The sequence below is a fragment of the Acomys russatus genome, chromosome 13 (genome assembly GCF_903995435.1).
Source record: "Acomys russatus chromosome 13, mAcoRus1.1, whole genome shotgun sequence".
Taxonomy (NCBI): Eukaryota; Metazoa; Chordata; class Mammalia; order Rodentia; family Muridae; genus Acomys; species Acomys russatus.
In genome coordinates, this window is record NC_067149.1 from 12,693,299 (window position 1) to 12,715,750 (window position 22,452).

At 43.0% G+C, this 22,452-nt stretch overlaps 1 protein-coding gene across 1 annotated transcript in view; it reads right to left on the bottom strand.

The window, feature by feature from the left end:
- Paip2b (poly(A) binding protein interacting protein 2B) overlaps positions 1–17,973 on the bottom strand; it is a 25,555-nt gene extending 7,582 nt beyond the window's left edge. Inside the window, exons 1-2 of the mRNA XM_051154816.1 lie at positions 17,866–17,973; positions 17,459–17,518 (exon numbers count right to left, since the gene is read on the bottom strand). Of these exons, the coding sequence (XP_051010773.1) occupies positions 17,459–17,487 (29 nt within the window). The 5' untranslated portion in view covers positions 17,488–17,518; positions 17,866–17,973. The remainder of the gene's footprint in view (positions 1–17,458; positions 17,519–17,865) is intronic.
- Between the last annotated feature and the right edge of the window lie 4,479 nt (positions 17,974–22,452).

The following is a 22,452-nucleotide window of genomic DNA, read 5'->3' on the forward strand; positions in this document are numbered from 1 at the left end:
GGCATGCACAGAGGTTGGGCTCGTTGATGATTCTAGTTAGATCTCACCAAATTGGCAATCAATATGAACTGTCACAGTTCTTAAATTCAATTTGGTATTTTTGATATCATTTATATGCCTTTTTTCTATAGTCATTACTTCTCCCTTCCTCCTCTAAGCTGCTGTGCCTGAGGAACACAGTTAATGGCATTTCTTGTTCCAGTTCAAGTGCATAAATTTTTCTTCCAATTAGACTCTCCACTTTTGAGAAACAAGGCTATTGGGGCTGGAGAGATGGCTCAGCAGTTAGAAGCACTTGCTGCTTTTTCAGAAGACCTAGGTTCAATTCCCAGCACCCATACAGTGGCTTACAACCATCTGTTAACTCAAGTCCTAAGGGATCTGGCATCTTCTTTTGGTCTCTGTTGGCACCAGCTACACTTGTAGTGCAGACGTAGATGCAAGGCAAAACACCCATACACATAAAAATAAATATTAAAAAAAAGAAGCAAAGCAAAGGTCTATTCATGCTGCCATTCATTCATATGCCAAGTTGCTTAGTTGAGTTTAGCCCTGCTTTCTCATCTCCACCCTCATCTCCACTCGACACCTCTGGCTACTGGGATTTAAGTTTCCTTTATTTTTCTATTGTTGCCATCTAGCAACACAGCTGAAAGTTGTCTAGGCTTTGAGTACACACGCACGCACGCACGCACGAAAAGAAAAGCTTGCTTAATCGACCCAATGTACCTGCAATTTCCTAAAATTTGTTATTAACATTTTTAAAATGCAATTTTGTAAAATAAACATGGTAGAATGTTGAAGAGTAAATAAACGGAAAAACCAAGAGTAGTAACAAAGGACTTTAATCTTACAACTTGGGAGGTGGGGACAGGAGGACCAGCAGTTCAAGGTCAGCTTCAGATACATAGCAAGCTAGAGGGCATTCAGGGATAATCTCTTACAAACAAATATGCTGGAAATTTATCTCAATGTATATCAGGTCTTGGATACAACCTCTAGTACTGTAAGAATAGTTAGAAAAACAGCTCAAGAGTTCTAAGAGAATTTCATTTTAGGGCAGCATGGTGTCTCATGTCTGGAATGCCAGCACTCCAGAAGCTGAGGCAAGAGGATTATCATGAGCTCCTGGTCAGACTGTGCTAGAGTGAGACACTGCCCACCCAATAATTTTATTTTAAACAGACCTTTAAGTAGGGTACCAAGTAAGCAATATATCTGTTTAGCATACTATAGAGGGAGACAGAAGAAATCAAAGTTTATTCCCAATACAGGCTCAGAGGGAAGGTACCTCCCTTTCCCCAGGAGGAGGAATTCAGGTCGCTACTGCTGCCTTCCATATGCACTGTGAGGATAGAAGCCTGCTTTGAGTGCTAAAGCATCTGTAAAATAAAATCTCTGTGCATTCCTAAACACAGAGAACCCACAGGGACTAAGCCTAGCTGTGCAGTAGGTTGTGCTGGGCTGGCCTTCCCAAGGCCTTAGCTGGGAGCTGTTTACAACAGGCAGTTACTTCTGCCCACTAATCTGGAAACCATCCATAGAAACACAGTTCAGTTTTCTAAAACTCTACCTTCGTCCAAATCAAACAAACAAACAAACAAACAAAGCCTGCATGCATAATTGCAAAGGTCAAAAAGAAAGCAGCAAAAGAACTCTGATGTAGAACAAGACAGAGCACAGTAAACTGCAGGACACACTTGCTCATGACAGTGGGAATAGAAGCCAGGCACAACATGTGTGTGTTGGCTTTTGATTTTTATACAGGCCCATCCTGGGTTTCATCCATGGTTTCTGGCTCACAGAACCTCAGCCTTTTGGTTCAGTTTGGCTTCAGATCAATAAGGGTGGAAAATAGTCCTTTATCCTTCTTTCTCCAGAGTTCCTTGCACATGTAGATAAGCACTTAGCTACTGAGCTCCACCCCAGCCCTCGACAGTCTCTTGTAATGCTTTAGGTCTCAAGAACAAAATTTCTTTTCCCCTAGACAAGTAATCGAAACAAAAATATTTCTGAGCTTCCCCTATCTTTCTGTCTCAGGCTGGCCATAAACAAATTCTCTGGTCTTATGGATTGACCATAAAAAGCCCATTTCAATAGAGGCCCTACCCATAGCTGGGAGGACAGATTGCTGCAGAGGCCAAGAAGAATCTGGATAGACAGGCCCTGCTGGATTTCCCTATGCAGTCTTGTAGCATCAGACCACACCCTGTCTGGCCACACTGTTACAGGGTCATCCTGTTCAATCTTGCTTTTATAATGAAGCCTTCATAAAGAACCCAAAGAGGTGGGGTTCAAGGCGTTTCTATACAGCTGAACACATGGAAGCTTGCAGAAAGTGAGTAAGAACTTATTCACAAGCTGGAAGGGGGTGACTCCAGCTCCACAGGGATGGGAATTCCTGAGCCCAAGATATTTCTAAACCTCACCCTACCAATCTCTATCCGGCTATCTGTTCTTTTGTTGTTGTCTTCTTTCTTTATATTTGTAATAGTGGTCTCATTATGTATCCCTGGTTGGTCTGAACTGGTTATGTAGCCAGCCTGACCTTTAACTCACTGTAATTCTTTGCCTCTGTCTCTCAGATGCTAGGATTACAGGCATGTAGCACTAACCCCAGTGGTCTGTGTCTTCTACAAAATATCCTTTAAACTGACCAGCAGGCTAACCCAAGGGTGGGGGAATAGGAGGCACAATTAACAGCCAGGTGCTCCTAAGTTTCAGAGGTCTACAAATTTCAACTGGTTGTCTGAACTGAGGAGGCTGTATGTTGGGGCTGAGTTCTCCATCTGTGGGACATGATGCTACCTCTAGATAGGCAGTGTCAGAATTAAAGTGCCCAGCTAGTTCCTGTTCCAAAACAGACTGCTTTCCAGAGGGAGACAGGCACACACACTTTGAGATCATAGAAATAATCTGAGCTGTAAACACATAGTAGTAGAAGCTGGATTCATTTTCCTTTAGTATCATCAGGTTATAGAACTGAATATAAAAAAAGGAAAACACAGAAACAAAACAATTCTTGGAGTTCTCAGTGGTCACATACAACTGATCTATACTTTACATTCAAACTGCAGCTTCCATTAAGTGAAAAGTTGGGCCCGGCATGGTGGCGCACGTCTGTAATCCCAGCACTCGAGAGGCAGAGGCAGGCGTTTCTTTGTGAGTTCAAGGCCAGCCTGGTTTACAAAGTGAGTCCAGGACAGCCAAGGCCACACAGAGAAACCCTGTCTCGAAAAACAAAACAAAACAAAAAAGAAAAGTTGGTTTTTCAAAACAGCAACAATCTATATAGCTGTGTAACACAGCCATAACTGTACAGAGTTTAAAAACAAATGAAGTACTATCACATCTATATTCTGACCGCATAATCCATCCAACCATATTTAGTTTTCCCCTCAGAGCTGGAGACTGAACCCAAGGCCTTTTATATGGGGTATGTTCCTTCCCACAGAGCTACCACTCCAGCCCTCAACTGCAATTGAAGAGGTTTCACATGGTGAAATGACCTCCAGAGAGGGCACCAGACGAATAGTTAAGACACCTTTCTGTGTTACAGGTTAGCTTAAGACTCACACAACTGGGTGAGTGTGCACTGGTACCTGAATATGTCTGTAACGTGGTTTAGTAGCTAGCTGGGAACAGGAGATTCTGCTAGAGATTGCAGCTCCTCTGGCTGCACATAGATGTTGCAATGTGAGGATGTGGGATCACTGCCCTTAATATCACTGAATTCTGAGCTCCCAGTTTCATGCAGCATTCTGTTCACAGCTCTTCCCTAGCTTACCACGCAAATGCTTCAATGGTGAGCTGCTTCTGGTCAGTCCTCTTCGTCAGTTTGCATTATTTAACATGACCCTTTCTCAAAGCCAGGCACATTTGTATCAAAGTCTAATGTAGTGGGGATGACAAAGAAAATGTCAAGTTTCATAAACCGGATTAAGAATAAGATGACGCTGCCCTGGGTGACAGGGAGTGAGTCGCTAATGTGTGAACTTGGAAGAACATCTTCCCACAATCAAGCTTTGCCAAGCACAGCCTCAGCTGACAGCCTGCCTGCAACTTCATGACAGACTCTCAAACACAGACACAGGGCTAGGCTACTCCCAGATTCCTTACCCTCAGAGTAAATATCTGCTGTTTTAATTCCTAAGTAGCTATGTGGAAACATGTAAGTGTGAAACAGGACAGTGCTTAAGGAGTGCTTCAAGATCAGACTCTATATGAGATAGATTTCAGGTCTAGCTTGGGTCTACACTGTACTACAGAAATACGAGAACAATATGAAAGTTATTCTTTCAGTTTTTGATGTAACAACAAAATATTTGACAAATATCTTAGAAGAGGAAAGATTTATTTTGGCTCATGATTTCAACCCATTCCCAGTTGGCTCCAGTAGAAACATCATGGCAGAAGAGCACGGGGGAAGAAAGCTGTTCACCTCATGGCATCCGGGAAACAAGAGAGAAGCGGAGTGGGGAATACATGGGTTAAGACAACCCCTTCAAAGGCATACTTCTAGTGACTGACGTCCTCTAAGTCCTCCTTGCCAGTGATCAATGAACTCAACAACAGACTAACTCACTGATGAAGTTAGTATCCTAGTGACCTAATTACCTCAATAATGGCACCAGTTGGAGACCAATTCTTCAACACAGGAACTTTTGGAAGACACTTTACATTTAAGCCATCAACAAGAAACATGCTGAACACGGCAAATGTCATTATGGCTAAAACTGGGAAAGATACTAAATGCAATGTGTGCAACCCTGTAGACATGTGGCAGGAGCATGGGAGGCTGCACAAGACCTGAATGACCACAGTCAAGAGTTTAGAATAGGAGTCTCGGTTCCCAGCCATAATGTGCTTCAGGACTCTTAATGTGACAGTTTAAAAACACATGCTTTGTCAGTTCAACACTCTGAACTGCCAAGGACCCAGGTGGATGGCAGTCATTCACTGGCTACAGAACTCTGAGAGGCACAAACCTTTCTTGGGTAGTGATGAGGGGATAGCTAAGAAATGTGATGAGCTCAGCTGTGGACATGTTAAATATGCAACGCCTCCAAACCACTCAAGTGCTGATGTTAAGTGGCTTGGCTGTACTTAACAAGAATAGAAGTCTGGCTAAACACAGACAGGTGGAATGATTATTTATATAAATTAAAGACACTATCTAAAGAGAAAGAGCAAAGTAGATGGAAAGAGGACCCAGCACCTGAAGGAATCAGACAGGGGAAGACAACATGAAAATGAGGCTGAGAAGCAGCTGAGAGACGAGACTGTACAATTCCAGTGCACTTGCTTAAGTGAAAGGCTCCTGCCAAAGATAAGCCCACAGACTAATCTAGATCAGTAAATACTATCTTATTTGGGAAAAGGAACTTTGTAGATGTAATTACATGAAGGTCCCTGACACAAAGAGACCATCCAAGTGAACACTAATAAGTGTTCCTATAAAAGAAACACAAGGAGCCAGTGTTTGCAGACGGGAGAAGAGAGGTAATGTGACCAGGGAGGCTGAGGCCAAAGTGATATCCCCTCTAAAGAGGGCCGATACACAACAGAAGCTGAAAAAGAAGAAGAGAGCTTTCCCTGGAGCCACTGAGGAATTGTGGGCCTCAGATACATTGGTTTCCAGGATTACAGCCCTCCAGAACTGTGATTCAGTTTTAAGCCACCAGTTTATAGTAAGACACTAATACATGCCTAATCTATGGATGTTGAAGACTTTTGAAAGTTCGAACAAGAAGCAGCTGAATGTGTGATGGTGGCAAATGCCTTTAATCCCAGCACTTGAGAGGCAGAGGTAGGCAGATCTCTGTCAATCTGAGGCCAGCCTGGTCTACAGAGCTAGACAGCCAGGGCTACACAGTAAAACCCTGTCTCAAAAAACAAACAAACGGCTGAGGAGTGTCTACAGAAGGCAAGAAAATAGAGGCTGCTTAAAACTTGAATGAGAGCTGCCTCCGTGAAGAGAAAGGAGGGGGAAGGTTACACAGTGGTGGAACAAACTGCAGGTGACACTGAGAGACAGCTTCCAAAGGAAGTAGCAGGACTTGGTGGGATCTAGCGGGGCAGAGGTCAGCAGAAAGTGCTCTCTTGTTGTTGTTTGAGATGGGGGTTTTTCTGTGTAGCCCTGGCTGTCATGGACTCACTTTGTAGACCAGGCTGGCCTTGGCTGAACTCAGAGATCCACCTGCCTCTGCTTCCCCAAGTGCTGGGATTACAGGTATGCACCACCATGCCCGGCCTAAAATTAAAAACAAAAACAGAAACCATAAAAGTTCTATCTTTACGATAGTAAGGTCAGTATTAAGTGACTGTAAGAGGCTCTAGTGGAGAAAGAAGAAATAAAGGATAGTTTAGGTCCTGGGAAGGCAGAAGGATATGTTGTTGCTATTGTATTGTTGTTGTTAACTGTAGTTATTATTCAGGGTCTGTGGCTTTCACTGGCTAGGAACTCATCATGTAGACCAGGCTGGCCTTGAACTCACAGAGATATATCTGGCTATGCTAGGATTAAAGGTGTGTGTGTGTGTGTGTGTGTGTGTGTGCGCGCGCGCGCGCGCTACTATGCTTGGCCCAACAGTTATTCTTGAATACCTAAGATACTCTCATGATCAAAGGTGCAAATGCCTGGGATTCATCTGATAACAGATGGTGGCATGGTGAGCATGGAATCAGACAAGAGCAAGAGCATGTACAGGGAGATGACCTATGTCAGAGCCACACAAACACTGCCATCTGCGGCAGGACTGCTGCCACACAGCTGCCAGACTCCCCTATCAAACTGCAGCTTCCTGTTCCCTTTTGGTTTCTAATTATTTGCAGGGTCATTTCCATACACATGCTTGCATGGACACACCACACACATTTCTTTTAAGTCAGGGTCTTACTATGTAGCTCAAGCTGGCCTTGAACTTGAAATTCACCTGCTTCATCCTCTCAGGTGCTGGAATCAGACACATACTACTTAAGGTTCAATCTGTAGTACTAAAAGAAAGAAAGAAAGAAAAAAACAAATTTATAGCCTGGTGTGATGGCTTACACAGTTATCTCAGCACTGTGGAGGCAGGAGGATCATGAGTTTGAAGGTAGTGTGTGCTACCAAATGAGCACTGTGTAAAATAAACAACAAAAACATACACATACATTAAGCCTTTTATGTAGAACTTGTTTTATATGCCATATTTTACTTCATACTATGTGTATTTCTCTTTCCATATTTCACAGTCCTTTCTTATGAAGTGTACAAACTCATCATTTGATGGGGGGCCCAGGCAAGACGAGAGCAGAGTCGCTCATTTTCTGTAGGGTGAGGAGGATCAACAGGACATATGTACAGATGCTGAATACCAAGCCCACGATACCCTCTAATTAGAATGATCTTATCATCTTCCACATTTCCATTTTTATGAGTGGTTACGTAGGCTTTAGCTTTCCTATTCTGACCACAAGTCACAAATACCCCACTGGTTACCCTTCCCCAATGCAAAAACATCGCTTACAACACACTGTTAATGTGCTTGTCAAAAACACAGGAAATTTAACTGTCTTGTAATTACAAATTGACAAAGCCAGGCCTGTGGTACTGGCCTGTAAATCCCAGCTACTCAAGAGGCTGAGGCAGAGGGGCTGAAAAGTCACTTCCTGCCCGGACTACACTAACATCAAGATCAGACTGAGTAACTGAGTGAGATATTATCTCAAAAACACACAAACAAAAAACTATAAAGAGGCCTGGGAATATAGTTTAGTGACAGACCCTTGTCTATCATTTGAAAGGCCCTGGGTTCAATCTGTAGTATGAAAGAGAAAAAAACAAAAAACAAAAAACCTTTCAAAAACTTACTACTTAAGACATCTGTGGTGGTACATGAATGCAACCCCAGCACCAGAGAGGATGAGGTGAAAGGATGGTCAACTTCAGGTTACCTTGATCTATACAGCAATACCTTGCCTGCGCCTCCAAAACCAAATCAGAACAAAACCACAACATCTCCAAATAACAAAAGAATTACTAGTGGGTGAGAAAGTCAAGAAACTAAGAAAGGTCACTTATGTGATTCCTAAGAGCTAAAATACAACAAAAAACAAAGACAAATTACAGAGGCAACTTTTAAATTAAAGTGAAGACTCCCAAATTAGAAAGACAATGAAAGCAAATTAAACTGAACCTCTTTGCTGATGTTGCAGTCCATCCTATTACAGATCTGTAAAGAGCCCTGCATTGACAGATTGATGTAGACCCTCTGGGAAAAACCAATATCCTAAGCTTAAGGTAGGCCCCTGGACCAGAGCCAAGAACACAATCATGTGACAAGCATCCAGAAAACATTTTCTAATCCAGGATTCCTAGTTAGAAACATCACTTATAAGCATTTACACACACACACACACACACAATCACAGAGCACTCAACTCCTCACTTTTTTTTTTTTTTTTTTTTTTTTTTTGCTTGTTAATTTGCTACACATCCTTCTGATAGGTTACAGAGGACTATAGGCCATTCCTTTAATACAGTGGCAAAACTCTATGAAGAATAGAAATTTTAGTTATTCTAATTCTACAATAGCAGTTCCCAAATTGGCATTCTTCAAGTACTAGTCTAAGAAAAGCTTTAAAACAAACAAACCCCATGGCTCAGTGGGTACAATACCTGTTGTGTAAGAATAAAGAACCTGAATTTGATCCCTACCACCTATGTAAAAAAGCCAGATGTGGTGGTATGCCCTACAATCCCAAGGCTAGAGCAGTGGAAGAAAGAGGATCCCTGGGGCTTGATGGCACGCCAGACTTGCAAAATAAAGATGCTCCAGGTTCAGTGAGAGAAGCTGTGTTAAAAAAAATTTTTTTAAATGATATAAGGTGAATAAATTATAATAAATAAAACATTTTTTAAAAATAAGGAGAGGAGGGAGTAGGGGGAGGGGAGGTGTAAGGATGGGACCCAGAGAAGGGAAGGGGCTGGGATCAGGCTGCAAAGTGATTAGTGATTTATTTAGTGATTAAATAAATAAGGTGGAGAGCAATAGAGAAACATACCTAATGCTGGCCTCTGCATGTGCACATGAAGGCTTGTATAAGCCTACATGTGCACACACACAGTTATAGGAATTCATAGCTAAGAAGTCTTGTCTAATTTACCAAATCCTTCCTAATTTTATTAATTTGGTCATTTATTTTATTTTATTTATTTACTTTAAATTTGTTTTATTTATTTAGTTTGGTTTTTCGAGACGAGTTTTTCTGTGTAGCCTTGGCTGTCCTGGACTCGCTTTGTAGACCAGGCTGCCCTTGAACTCACAACAATCCGCCTGCCTCTGCCTCCTGAGTACTGGGATTACAAGCAGGGTAAATTCCAGGACAACCAGGGCTACACAGAGAAACCCTGTTTGGGTGGAGAGGGAGGATAGAGACATGGATCAGAGGTTAAGAGCACTGTTTGCTCTTCCAGAGGTCCTGAGTTCAATTCCCAGCAACCACATGGTGGCTCAGAACGCTCTATACCCATAATGCCCTCTTCTGGCATGCAGATGTACATGTAGATAGAGCACTCATATACATAAAATAAAATCTTTTTTTTAAGTGGGATCAAACGATTTCACATAGTATCTGGCTCTCTCACTCTTCTGCCTTCCACCTTGTCAGGACAGCAGAGAGGATAAATGTGCATCCTGCAAGAACAACCTCACCTTGATCCTAACATCCAGAGGTACAAGGAAATAAAATTTCTATTCTTTGTAAACATCCAGTCAAAGATATTTTATTATAATTGCGCAATCAGACTCACATACCTATTCATTCATTCATTCATTCATTCATTCATTTAAAATAGGGTCTCACTATATATAGCCCTGGCTGCCCTGGAACTCACCCGGTAGACCAGGCTGGCTTGGAACTCCCAGAGATCCCCCTGCCTCTGCCTCTAGAGTGTGGTATTAAAGGTATGTACCATCACAACTGGCTATTTTAATAACCTAATGCCTATTAACAGACCATAGGCTTCTGTAAACAATGCACCAATGTTCTATGAAATTATCCTATTGAACATGTAAAAAAAAAAAAAAATCACAATAAGCTCCCTAATGCACTTAAAAGTACTTCCAAAGGCAGAACCAACAGATTCACCAATATTTAATGACAAAATTGTACCCAGACCAGTCTTCACACAAACACCTGTTTGCTTAGAAGTATGAACAATGTCTAACAATGATACCCTAGAAGCTTCAGAGTATCACAAACCACAAAGAGCACATCTTTCTAGGCTGAGTCTCATCTGGCCTCACAGGCTTGAGGAGCCTCTACAGAGTCACCTTCCAAAGGACCTCATTTCTGAGAGTGAGTATTCTACAGTACCTCAGAAGTCATAAGCCAGTAACGTTTTGAAAAATCTTTAGGAAAACAGGATTACAAGTTTTTTTTTATTGCAAAATGTAAAAATCTCATCAATGTCATTTTATAAGGAATTATCTAGCATTGAAAAACTAGGGAAGCCTTAATTCAATGCAAAGGACAATCTGATAAACTACATGAATTTATTTTTATAAAAAACACTGTATGGTGCTCAATTTTCTTATTCTACAGGCTGATGAAAATTCACAAGAAAATTCACTAATCTGACCTAAGACATAGCCCCCAGATGTTTACATAAAAATTACTTAGGTCACTGGGTTGAAGAGATGGCTCTGTCAGCAAAGTGCTTGAGAATTAAGACCTGAGTCTGAGCCCCAGAACTCCTGTAAACATCAGTAACCCCAAGACTGGGGAAGCAGAAACAGGAAGATCCCTGGGGCTCACTACCCAGGAAGTCTAGTGGAATCAGTGACCTACAGGTGTAGCGAGTCACCTGTCTCAAAAAGTAAAAGGGAAAAGGGGATCTCTGTGAAATCCAGGCCAGCATGATCTACACAAGTTCAAGGATGACCAGGGCTACATAGAGAGACCCTAGCTCAATAAATATATAAGTGAATAAATAAAGTGGAGAGTGTGAGACATTCAACATTAACCTCTGGCCTACACACACATACACGCACACGCATACATACAATTACTGAGGTTTCTAAACAGTGAATAAATAAAGTGGAGAGTGTGAGACATTCAACATTAACCTCTGGCCTACACACACATACACGCACACGCATACATACAATTACTGAGGTTTCTAAACATGTCAGCTCTGCAACTTAAACAGTTTAGAGGGAAGCCCCTGAAACACACACACACACACACACACACACACACACATATATATATATATATATATATATATATATATTTTTTTTTTTTTTTTTAAAGAAAATGCCTGGGTTGTTTCTGATGTGCTGCCAGACTTCAGAACAATGGCTACCTTACAATTTAATTTACCCAAACTTTTCTCTGATGGCTCAGTTCAGATAGTACCATCTTCTCTAGCAAACAGTAAAAATCTAAAAATTATCTGTAGCTGGGTGGGCTGGAACACACCTGTAATCCTAGCATGCTGGCTATGAGAGTCCCAAGCCCACCTACATCAGACTCTATCTTAAGACAGTTTATATGTTTGTGTACACACAGCCGGGCGTGGTGGCACACGCCTTTAATCCTAGCACTCAGGAGGCAGAGGCAGGCGGATCGCTGTGAGTTCGAGGCCAGCCTGGTCTACAAAGTGAGTCCAGGATGGCCAAGGCTACACAGAGAAACCCTGTCTCGAAAAACCAAAAATAAATAAATAAATGTATGTGTGTACACACACACACACACACACACACACACACACACACACACACACACACACACACACACGTTCCTTAATCACTGTCTCCAGTTTTCAGCTTCCATGTCAGGTAGGCACAGGCATGAAAAGATAATGAAGTTTCCTGAGCATGCATGACTGAAAAAAAAAAGAATCACAGTAAGAAAAAAAGTAAATAATGAAAAATTACTAAAGGGGGGTGGGGTGACCTGCAAATGGCTTGGCCAAAAGGCACGGAATACATGAATTAATCATGACTGCAGAAACTTACAACAAGTGCAAGTTTTAGGGGGAAATGTAAAACTCTGGTTGGTGCCCAGGTATAACAGTTCACTAATGCCTGTATTACATTCTTCAGTCTGTAACTCAGTGAAGTCATTTACTCACTCAGCACCCATGACTCTCTCATGCATCATACACTGTTTAAGTGCTGAAACTACAAAGAAACTCACTCCCATAGAGCTCACACATCAGAGACAGAGACAACTGATTTACCATGTAATGTGGAATAAAAGAGGAGTGAAGTTCAGTCTAACTTAGGAAAGGAGCGGCTAGTGACATATGGACCGCCATGGGGAATTTCTAAGATGTGCTCTTTGAGACTGTACAGACATTCTAGTTCTTACTGAGCTCTGGGCTGGCTGGTTCAACTCAGCTGTTCTGGCTCAAACTCCTCTTCCAGCTAGCTTTCTTTCTTCGTTCCTGAGATGGGGTTTTTTTGTGTATCCCTGGCTGTCCTGACACTCTGTAGATCAGGCTAGCCTCAAATTCAGAGATCCATCTGCCTCTCCTCTCAAGTGCTGGGATTAAAGGTGTACACCACCATGGCCTGGTTTTGAATTGGTATTTTCAATGAAAATTTTATAGTTCAGAAATAGCACATACTGTTGTAAAAATTGGAAAGCACAAAAAATAGAATAGACAAAATAATGGGAACACAGAGACACTTTCCTCAGACAGTAATTATTATTTTATACCTGCTATGTATGTTCATGTGTATACATACAGATGTATACATTTCAAAAATAGAAATGGACTAATGGTGTTGTTTAGTCATTCTAATCAGATACATACATATCCCTTAAGGGTATACTGGCTTTGTCCAAAGAAGTCTTGCTTCATGTTACTGTATATAATAAGAATTAAGAATGGGGCTGACTTTTAGCCTAGTAAACATGTGACCAGTTGGGATCTAATCTGAACTATTCCAGAGGCTTTATCAAGCCTGTATAAGCTTGAACTGGACATGTGACTGTGCTCATCACTATAGTTTGTAATAGTACAATGTTATCCACCAAAGAGAACTGGCTAAGGACACAGCTGTCCTCTGTGAGGGAGAAATCTACTTACAGTAACACCTCTGGAAAGCCTTTCAGGAGTTGAGAAGTTCCCAGATCAGATACATGTGCAACAGCTGCCATGTATCAGGTTCCCAACCAAGCGTCAAAGGTAGAAGGATGCAACGGTGGAGTCTGCTGTCACGGAGCTCAGTGTAGGAAAGAAGACAGCCATATGAACAAGTAGTTCTACCACAATACATGTAGATGCAGCGCCAGGAGGATGATGTATTGAATATTTGACAGGTGCCAACCATTTTGCTAGATGCTTTATCTGATAGCACCTATTATCATGTAAGATAGGTGACCAAAGAGAAACCCACAAACCCTAGGACTCCTCAGCTATCCTTTAAAGAAAAGTAACTGTCTCCAGAATCCTATTCAAATATACTACTATATGAGACAGATAACACAAGAAATCGACCTTTTTTCTTTGTCCATGAGAGATCAGACCAGGACTCAGTATCTTGTAAAATGAAATTTTATTTTCCTGTTTCAATTGTTGTCTGAGAGGATAACTGCCGTCATCTGCTAACCTAGGCTTAGAATGTTTTCAGCCTCGGACATTTACTGCTTAATAAGCTCACCCTTTCTTGTTCTTACTGAGCTCTGGGCTGGCTGGTTCAACTCAGCTGTTCTGGCTCAAATTCCTCTTCCAGCTAATTTACTCAATCTGGCTTTTCTTTCAGCCTCTGAATTGCTCTGCTTGGCCTCAAACTAAGTCCAGCAAAGTGCTCTAATCTTTTGGCTCCTTCTCATTCTCTGGCTTGTTCTGTGTTCACCTGTCTCTAACTTGTTTTCTCATCCAACCTCTCACTGTAAAACTTTCCCAGTAAAACTGCCTCCACCTGGTAAAACTGTTCTAGCTCGATCTCACTCTGTCTGTCTGAGTCTCCCTCCCTTTTTGTATTGCCCCTTAAGTAGCTTCCCTTTCCCCTGTCTTCCCGTGAGAGTTGGGGATATCCTACTCTGTCAAATCTTTCTCTGATTCATCACTTTTTCTGCCACTCAATTTCAAACATGGGTGCTTCCTTCTACAAACTTTACCTTCATTGTTTGGGATTAAAGGCGCGTACCACCACACCTGGACCTAAGCTTTTCTTTACCTGAAACTTACTCTATACCAGGCTGGCCTTGAACTCAGATCTGCTTGCCTCTCTCCCTTGTATTCCAGCTGTATCACAGAGACATAGAAGGTCTTTGGATGTGATGTCTTGCTAGAGCAGCCATGTTCTGAAATAAAATTCCTCTACAGTATATCTTAGCTAAAGACAACATAAAAGTTAAACTTGGAGATCAGGAACCAAGAACATGGCTTGGCTCAAAGCACTCCCCAGCAGGAATCTTTCGTTTTAGAATATTAAAGGTCTGGTAGTCTTAGTCTCCTTTGGAAAATATAAATATTAGGTGGACAAAGCATGAGAAGGTACTAAAATCATATCTTAAATATTGCTCTGTATCTGTGGTTCTCAACCACATGATCCCTTTGGATGTCAAACATGCTTTTACAGGGGTCTCATCACATATTTACATTACAATCCATAAAAGTAGCAAAGTAACAGTTATGAAATAGCAACAAAATATTTTTATGGTTGGGGGTCACCACAGCATGAGGAACTGTATTAAAGGGTCACAGCATTAGGAAGGTTGAGAACTGCTGCTCTATATGGCTTTGAAAGCACTAAGGTCTAAACAATATGGATGAAGAAACGATTTCCCATTTTCCTTTACATTCATTCCCCCATCCCCACAGGTAACGTGTGTATGCCTCTTCCCTGAAACACAAAAATGTTTACTACACATCACCAATCTTGAAATTAGGACACAGGTTCAAAAGTCTAAAGCTGGACCACAGTTGTTCACTTAGTAGATGGCAGACCTAGATTTCAAAAAGGTGGCCAGGTCCTAAGAAACACCTGAGGTTGACCTCTGGTCTCCATATTCACATGCACACAAACATACCTGCGGTGTGTGTGAGTGCACACACGCACACAGACAGAGTGGGTAAGAGAAGATGAAAGAGTATAGAAATGGTCTGGAAGTTCTCTTAGGCCTTGCTGCAGGAAAGAGTATGCTTGGTATCAACCCAGATGAAATAAATTTCTAATTTCAATACACTCAAGCCCTAGCTGTCTTTCTGACTCAACTACAAAGCTCAGAGCACAGGACCTTAATCTCTAGCTCATTTGCTACCATCTAGAGTACAGCTTATAGTAAGTGCTTAATAAATATTTGTTGAATGAATGAATAGTGAGCACATTACCTAATACACTATTCTACTGGACCATTCTAGATGGATTTGGAATAAAGGAGTGCCATGAAATGAGGACTAGAGACCATTCACAAGGATACTTCTTATGTGCAAATCTTTTTACTTGCTAAAATTTGCATGTAAATCTCCAAATTGATACTGGTGGTGCTTCTGAAGTCATTCATGCTGTGATGGTTAATCTTCACTGTTATCTGACTAGATTTAGAATCACCATGGAAACATACCTTTGGGTATGGAAAAAAGATTAACTGAGGAGGAAAGCCCACCCTGAATGTGAGCAGCAGCATTCCAAACTAGGGGTGTGTGGGGGAATCGAGGTGAGAGCATTCATCTGTTTCCTGGCTGTGAATGCGATAGGACCAGCTCCTTCCAACTCCTGCTGCTGTGACGGACTGTGCCCCTCAACCTGTGAGCCAGAACAAATGCTCCTTTCCTTAAGCTGTTTTTGTCAGGTACCTAAGCCATGCACATGCATATGTAGATGGCAGCGTACTTGCTCTTTGCACTTGTTCTAAGCTAAGGTGGGGTGAGGCAAGGTTGGACCTTCTCAGTTACCTGTTCACACCACAGAGATGCCAGAGCACAGAGGCAGCAGAGCTAGTTCTGTGCCACAAGTTCTAGTTTTGGGGTTAAATGGACAGAGTTTCAGTTGTAACTCTGGCACCTGTTTCACACTTCTGAAAATCATTTTCTGTTGTGTAAAATATAGGGAACAATATCTAGCAGGATAAATGGTTTTCAGAATTTAAGATTATAATCCACATGAGACAGGTAGGTTAAGAAAATGCACTTCAGGAAGTCTAGAGCAAGGAGAGGGAAGGCGGGGACATGGGCAAAGAGGACTTCTCCCCTTCACACACCCTGAACTGCAGAGCCCTCTGTGCATTAAATCCTTGGCTTATAGGTCTCTCCTCTGCTAAACTCTAAGATCAAGATCTTCGGGAAGGAAGCACAAGCTACCGTCTTCTAAATTTCCAAACAAGTAACCGCTAAGCGCAGATTTATCGAAGACACAAAATGTATATTTGGTTTTCAAATGCAGACAATTTAGTGACCAACTCAGAGATCTGCGATTTGCCCATGACTCTGACAACCGCTATAACTGACATAAATTACAACAGTTTTAAGATCCTGCTCTTTCCAGTGTGAGTCACTAATAAGGCTCAAACATATGGTCAACAAGACAATGTTGTCACCTACGAGTAAAGACTGCTTTTAGTTCACTCTAATAGACTCCTTTTTCCATTAAAAGACAAAAATCTTACCACAGCAAAGCACAAGGAACGATACTGTTATGTGCTCCAAGTCGGTTAAGAAAAACAGTAAGGCTTTCCCACAAAAGCTTACAAACTTCAAAAACAGTGAATCTGATGCCTACTGATGCCACAGCTTACTGTTCTCTTTCGAGAACTAAGAAAAACAATTCCAGATATAAAGTCATGAAAATGACAACATAAGAACAATGCAGTTGCTCACACACACATAGTTTCATTCTCCCTCCCTCTCTACCGAGAGTACTGGGCTCTTATTCTAATATTCAGTTTCCTCCAGCTTCCAAAATATGCCCCCTTCCAATGTCCAGTGTTCTTCCACTTCTAAATTTTCAGTTAAAGCCACGAATGATGATGAGCTAATTTCTTCCAAGGAAACGTCTGGCATGTTTTTATTTGGGTATGAGACAGTGTAAAAAGACCATCTAGAAACATATGGCTAGAACCACTACTGGAAGCCAAACACTGCCATACTATCAAAGTGCAAACAAATCTTCTGTGAAGACAATGCTGAAGGTCGTCTCTGGGCTGTTGTAATTCACCCAGAGGCTGTGTGTGATATAATCCCATATGTCCCGTATCTTATGGACGTCCGGGATGACCAGGCCCTTCCTTACAGTGTAAATGAACGCTCTGACTGGGATCGGCCAAATAGAATCCCGTTCCAGCCGCTTAACAGATTTCAAACTGGTTTGCTGCTAACAAGCCTCTTCACCTGCATTTTCAGCAGTTTCGAGCAATAGCCCTTTATGGGGACAAAGATTCTAGAAAGGGAGAGTGATCAAACGGGCATGTCAGGGAGGCAGAAATAGTTTAAACAAGCCCCATTCCAGTTCCGAACCTTGCAGAGCCTGTGTTCAGCGTCGTCATCTGCCTCTCTCGCCTTCACCCTCCCAGGTGCCTACAAGAAGCAAAGTGAGGGACGTTAGTTTTCAGGGAAAATGAGGCTAAAACCCTGAGGTTGAGGGTGGACCTTGTGGAAGGCAGAAGACAGGAGAAGCGGCCCGGGAGTCGGCAGGCAGGTCACGGCAAGGATGGTGGAAAAGGATAAGGTGAGGGGAGCTGGCCAGCGAGCGCCGGAGCGTCGGACGGCCTGGGCCCGGGCCGCGCCGGGAAGGGGGCTCTGCGCGCTCTCGGACAGCCCGCGGGCAGAGGGGCTTTGCGCGCTCCCGGGCGCTCCCGAAAAGAGTGGGGGCCGTGCGCGCCCCCGGATGGCCCTAGGAACCCAGCCCCGACGCCTGGACCCACCTGGCCGCGCGGACAACGCCGCCCCGAGGTCCCGACCACAGCACAGCGCCGCCCCCTCAGAGTGCGAGCCGCCGCGCACAAACGCTCGAGGTACCTCGGCCTCACACGCGCCTCTTGCCCCGCCCCCCAGCGCCAGTCATTGGCTGCCCGGCACCCCCCCGTCCAGCTATTGGACATTAGAGAATGCCGCTCACTTCCCTGATCTTGATTGGTCTACATGTGAAACAATGCCCGCCCACCTCTTTCAGAAGTTCCAGCTTGCGATTGGTCTTAACGTCTGTCCGTTCGCTCCGCCCTCGTTGGAGAATCCCATCCCTGATTGGTTGGGAAATAATTGCTCACGCCCAGATTCCTGCTTAAGGATGAATCACCCCCTGCGTGGGGGAGGAGCCTGAGCACGACGACTTCGGGTTTGTTTACAACGGCTTCTGCTCTTGCTTCTTCCTTTGGCTAAGCTGGCGGCCATTCTTAGCTGTTTTGGTCACTCACAGAGATGGCGTCCGGACTCCGAAGAATTACCTCGGTAGTTCACTATCTAGAGATGAGTTTTGAGAGCTACAGAACAGGGATTTGCGTCTGTGTTAGGTCGCGAGGTTAAGAAGTGGGACTACTTGAGAGATTGGAAGAACAGAGAGGGACGCTTCCTCGTTTTTTAGAAACAAACGTGAGCTTCTTCAGTGCCCGCAGGCTCGAGGCTGAGGCAGGAGGATGGCAAATTCCTGGGAAAGCTAGAGCTAATTGCACGACCAAGTCTGAGAAAAACAGGGCAACGCACGCACGCACGCACGCACACACCGCTAGTTGTTCTGTCCTTTGGATTTAAAATATCCAAACCTTGAGTCGTGTTCATAAAAAGAAAATAAGATATTGGTGGGTCAGCGGTTAAAAGCTACTCGAGCAGAAGAAATGGGTTCGATTTCCAGCACCCACATGGTGGATCAACACCTCCTGTAACTCCAGCTCCGGGGATTAGACGCCCTCTTCTGGCGTCCTGTAGTACTGCATGCACATACATACTTGCAGGTAAAGCACTCATGAACATAAATCTTTTTATTAAAGTGAATTTTTTTTTAAAAATGGAACTCCTCATACATCTCTATCTCCTCCCCTAATTACAGCCACAAGACAAAATACAGGTTTAGCAAAGGAGTGGGTAAATATAATAAAGGGAATTAGATAAATTCATTTTCTAACATTTAGCTTTTCTCTCTGCTCCCTCTTCAGGGAATCTCCTCCTATGATTGGCCCGGCTAGGTACTCTAGGTCTATCACTCACGCTTTTACTCACCTTTGGAGGACCAAATCTACTAAGGCACAGGTTTTTTTTTTTTTAATTGTACATATTATTTATTTCTGTTTGTGGGCATATGTGGAAGTCAGAAAACAACTCCTGGGGATCCAACTCAAGTGGCTAAGCTTGGTGGCAGATTCCTTTACTCTTTAAACATCTTGAAGGCCCAGAATCTGATTCTTTAAAAAATATTTTGTTACTGAATAAATTAATAAAAAATATTTTTTAAATTTGTGTATATGTGTGTGTACCTGTGTGTGTGTCGGGGGAGTAGGTACACATGAGTACAGGTGCCCACAGAGGCAAAGGCATTGGATTATCTATCTGGAGCTGCTGTTATAGGGAGCTGTGAGCTGCCTAATGTGCTGGCATAGAACTCAGGGCCTCTGCAAGAGCAGCAAGTACTTTTAATTGCTGATACATCTCCAACCCACAGGACATGATTGTTTTTCTGTTCTTTTTTTTTTTTTTTAAGGAGCCAATTTTTTTTTTAAGTATTCTCAATTATGTATAGGTGTGTCTGTGCAAGTGTCTGTGCAAGTTTCTGCAAGGGCAGAAAGAGACTCTGGAGTCTCTAGAGCTGGAGTTATAGGCAATTGTGAGCTGCCAAATGTGGGTGCTGGGAACTGAATGCAGGTCCTCTGTAGGAGCAGTATGCTCTCTGAATGGCTGAGCCATTTCTCCAGCCCCTAGCAGCCCGCCCAGAATCACGTTTACAACTGCCTAGTAAAAAAGTTAAACTTGGCAGCCTGGAAGACAGGATGAATGAAAAATGATCTGACCCAAAAGGCTTGCTCTTCTTCTGCCCCAACCTTGGTTTCCTGTCTATATAAATTGTACCACTGTTCAAACCTACTGCCCAAGGAGCTGGAGAGATGGCCCAGAGGTTAGCAGCGCTTGTTGCTCCTGCACAGGGCCAGGTTTGGCTCCCGTATGGTCGTTTACAACTGTCTAGAACTCTAGTTCTAGGGGATCAGATGCCCTCTTCTGACCTTGCCACCACACGCACATATGGTATACATATATTTGTGCAGTAAATACTTACACGTATAAAGAGAAATTTGGAAGCCGGGCGTGGTGGCGCACACCTTTAATCCCAGTACTTGGGAGGCAGAAGCAGGTGGATCACTGTGTGTTCGAGGCCAGCCTGGTCTATAAAGTGAGTCCAGGACAGCTAAGGCTACACAGAGAAACCCTGTCTCGAAAAAAACAAAAACAAAAACAAAAAACAAGAAATTGGGAAAATACCAAAACCCCAAAATGAATGAAAACTCTAAATGAATGAATTGGCTATATACTTAATGTATTAAATACACACTTAATAATAATAATAAGTACATACTTAGGAAACCCAATGACTGAGCAAATGTTACTGAACACCTGCAGCATTCCAGGCTCTGTGCCAATGACGTGGCTGAGAGAATGAGGATGTGTGCTGGAGCTCCGACTGGCAGCAAAGAGAACCCAGGAGTGCTCAAGTGTCATGAGTGCTAATAAAGAAAAGGCAGTTACTGAACCGCCGGGGGGAAAATAGCTATTTTGAGTAGATTGGTTGGTTGAATAGCTCTGTGAAGACAACATTGAAGAGAGAGACACAAGTGCAGAAACGAAGACTGGGAAAGGACCAGGAAGAGGCACATCTCCAGAGCCTCTCCTCTGTGGCCTCATTCGTGCTGAAGCTGTGCAGCAGGGTAGGTTTGCATGCCGTCGAAGATTGCCTACGCAGGTGTAAAGCTTCATGTGGTGGTTTCTGAGACTCCCTGCCTGTAGATAAACAAACCCATACACGGTCCTGTGCTAGTTAGCTTGAACTCTCAACTTGGCATGGCCTAAAGTCACTTGAGAATTGAGGGATTGCCAAAAAAACAAACAGACTCAGCATATATGTGAGGGGCTGTCTTATAGTTAATTGACATAGGAGGGCCCAGCCTACCGTGGGCAGCACCATTCCCCAGGCAGGTGGTTCTCGGCTGTATTTAAAAAAAAAAAAAAAAAAAAAAAAAAGCCAGCTCAGCGTGAACCTGTAAGTTGAATAGTAAGCAGTTTTTATTCCTCTATAGTTTGTGCTTAAGTTCCTGTTTGAGTTCCTGCCCCAACTTCCCTCAGTGATGGACTTTGATCTGGAAGTGTAAACCAAATAAATCTTTTCCTTCTATAAGTTGATTTGGGTCACTGTATCTTATCACAGCAACAGGAAGCAAACTAGAACAAGTCCCCTAGTTTGGCCCTCTCTTCATGGGTCCATGGAACCTACAATCTTAACTCCCCTTTTAAAGATTTAGTTTTAATAATGTATGTGTGTGAGTGTGTTTATGTACATGTGGCTGTGGTGTCTAAAGAGGCTAGAAGACGGCATCAAAGTCTCTGCAGCTGGAGTAAAACGCTTTTCTTAGCCTCCAGATACAGATCCTGGGAACTGAACTCTTGTCTTCTACAAGAGCTGTATTTGATTTTAATTGGAGAGCCATCTCTCCAGCTCCCACTAACTTTTTTTTTTTTCTTTTTTCTTAAAGACAGGATCTCTCGCTGTAGCCCTGGCTGTTCTGGAAGTCACTATGTAGACTAGGCTGGCCTGGAACTCACAGAGATCTGCCTCCCCGTTGCTGGGACTAAGGACGTGTGCTGTCATGCCTGGTTCCTGTTCAGTGAGATTCAGTGATCATGTCCTCATGCACCAACCACCACAAACTGACCAAATTTCTGGGTCCGTTAAATAGTAATTTCTCACAGAATTGCAAAAGGATACTGTCCCATCCTGCAGGACAAGTCGAACAAGGTCCCTGAAAGAGGGAGTGGGGATTGAGGGGACAGACACATGAAGAATGGAGCCAAGACAAGTGTCCTGATCAAGGCTCAACTTTATTCAAGCTAGCAAGGCTTATATAGCAAAACGCCACAAGCTCTTCCACCTGTGTTTGGAATGTTGCTGGTTTTGTGAAAAACAACTCAAAGGTCACAGCATGGAAAAACGCAGCTTCGGCTCAGCTGTCAGCCACAGCTGTAAACACAGTGATTTCTACTAGCATGGCTCTCCATGGCATATGTACATTGTAAAGAGTCAAGGATACTTTACTAGAGACACAAAGAGACTGTACAGATCAGATATAGTGCAAGTGAGCAGTGAGCTCCTTGAGTGAGGGTACACAAGAACCCCAGGATGTTGTCTCCTTCCTTCCTTTATGGGGTCCAGAAGGAGAAAGTGCTGGTTGCTCAAGCATATAGACTGTCTAGGTCTCTGTTTTGACTGGGAGGCTTGGATTATATATGCATTTGCTTATTGCACATGTTCTTTGCCA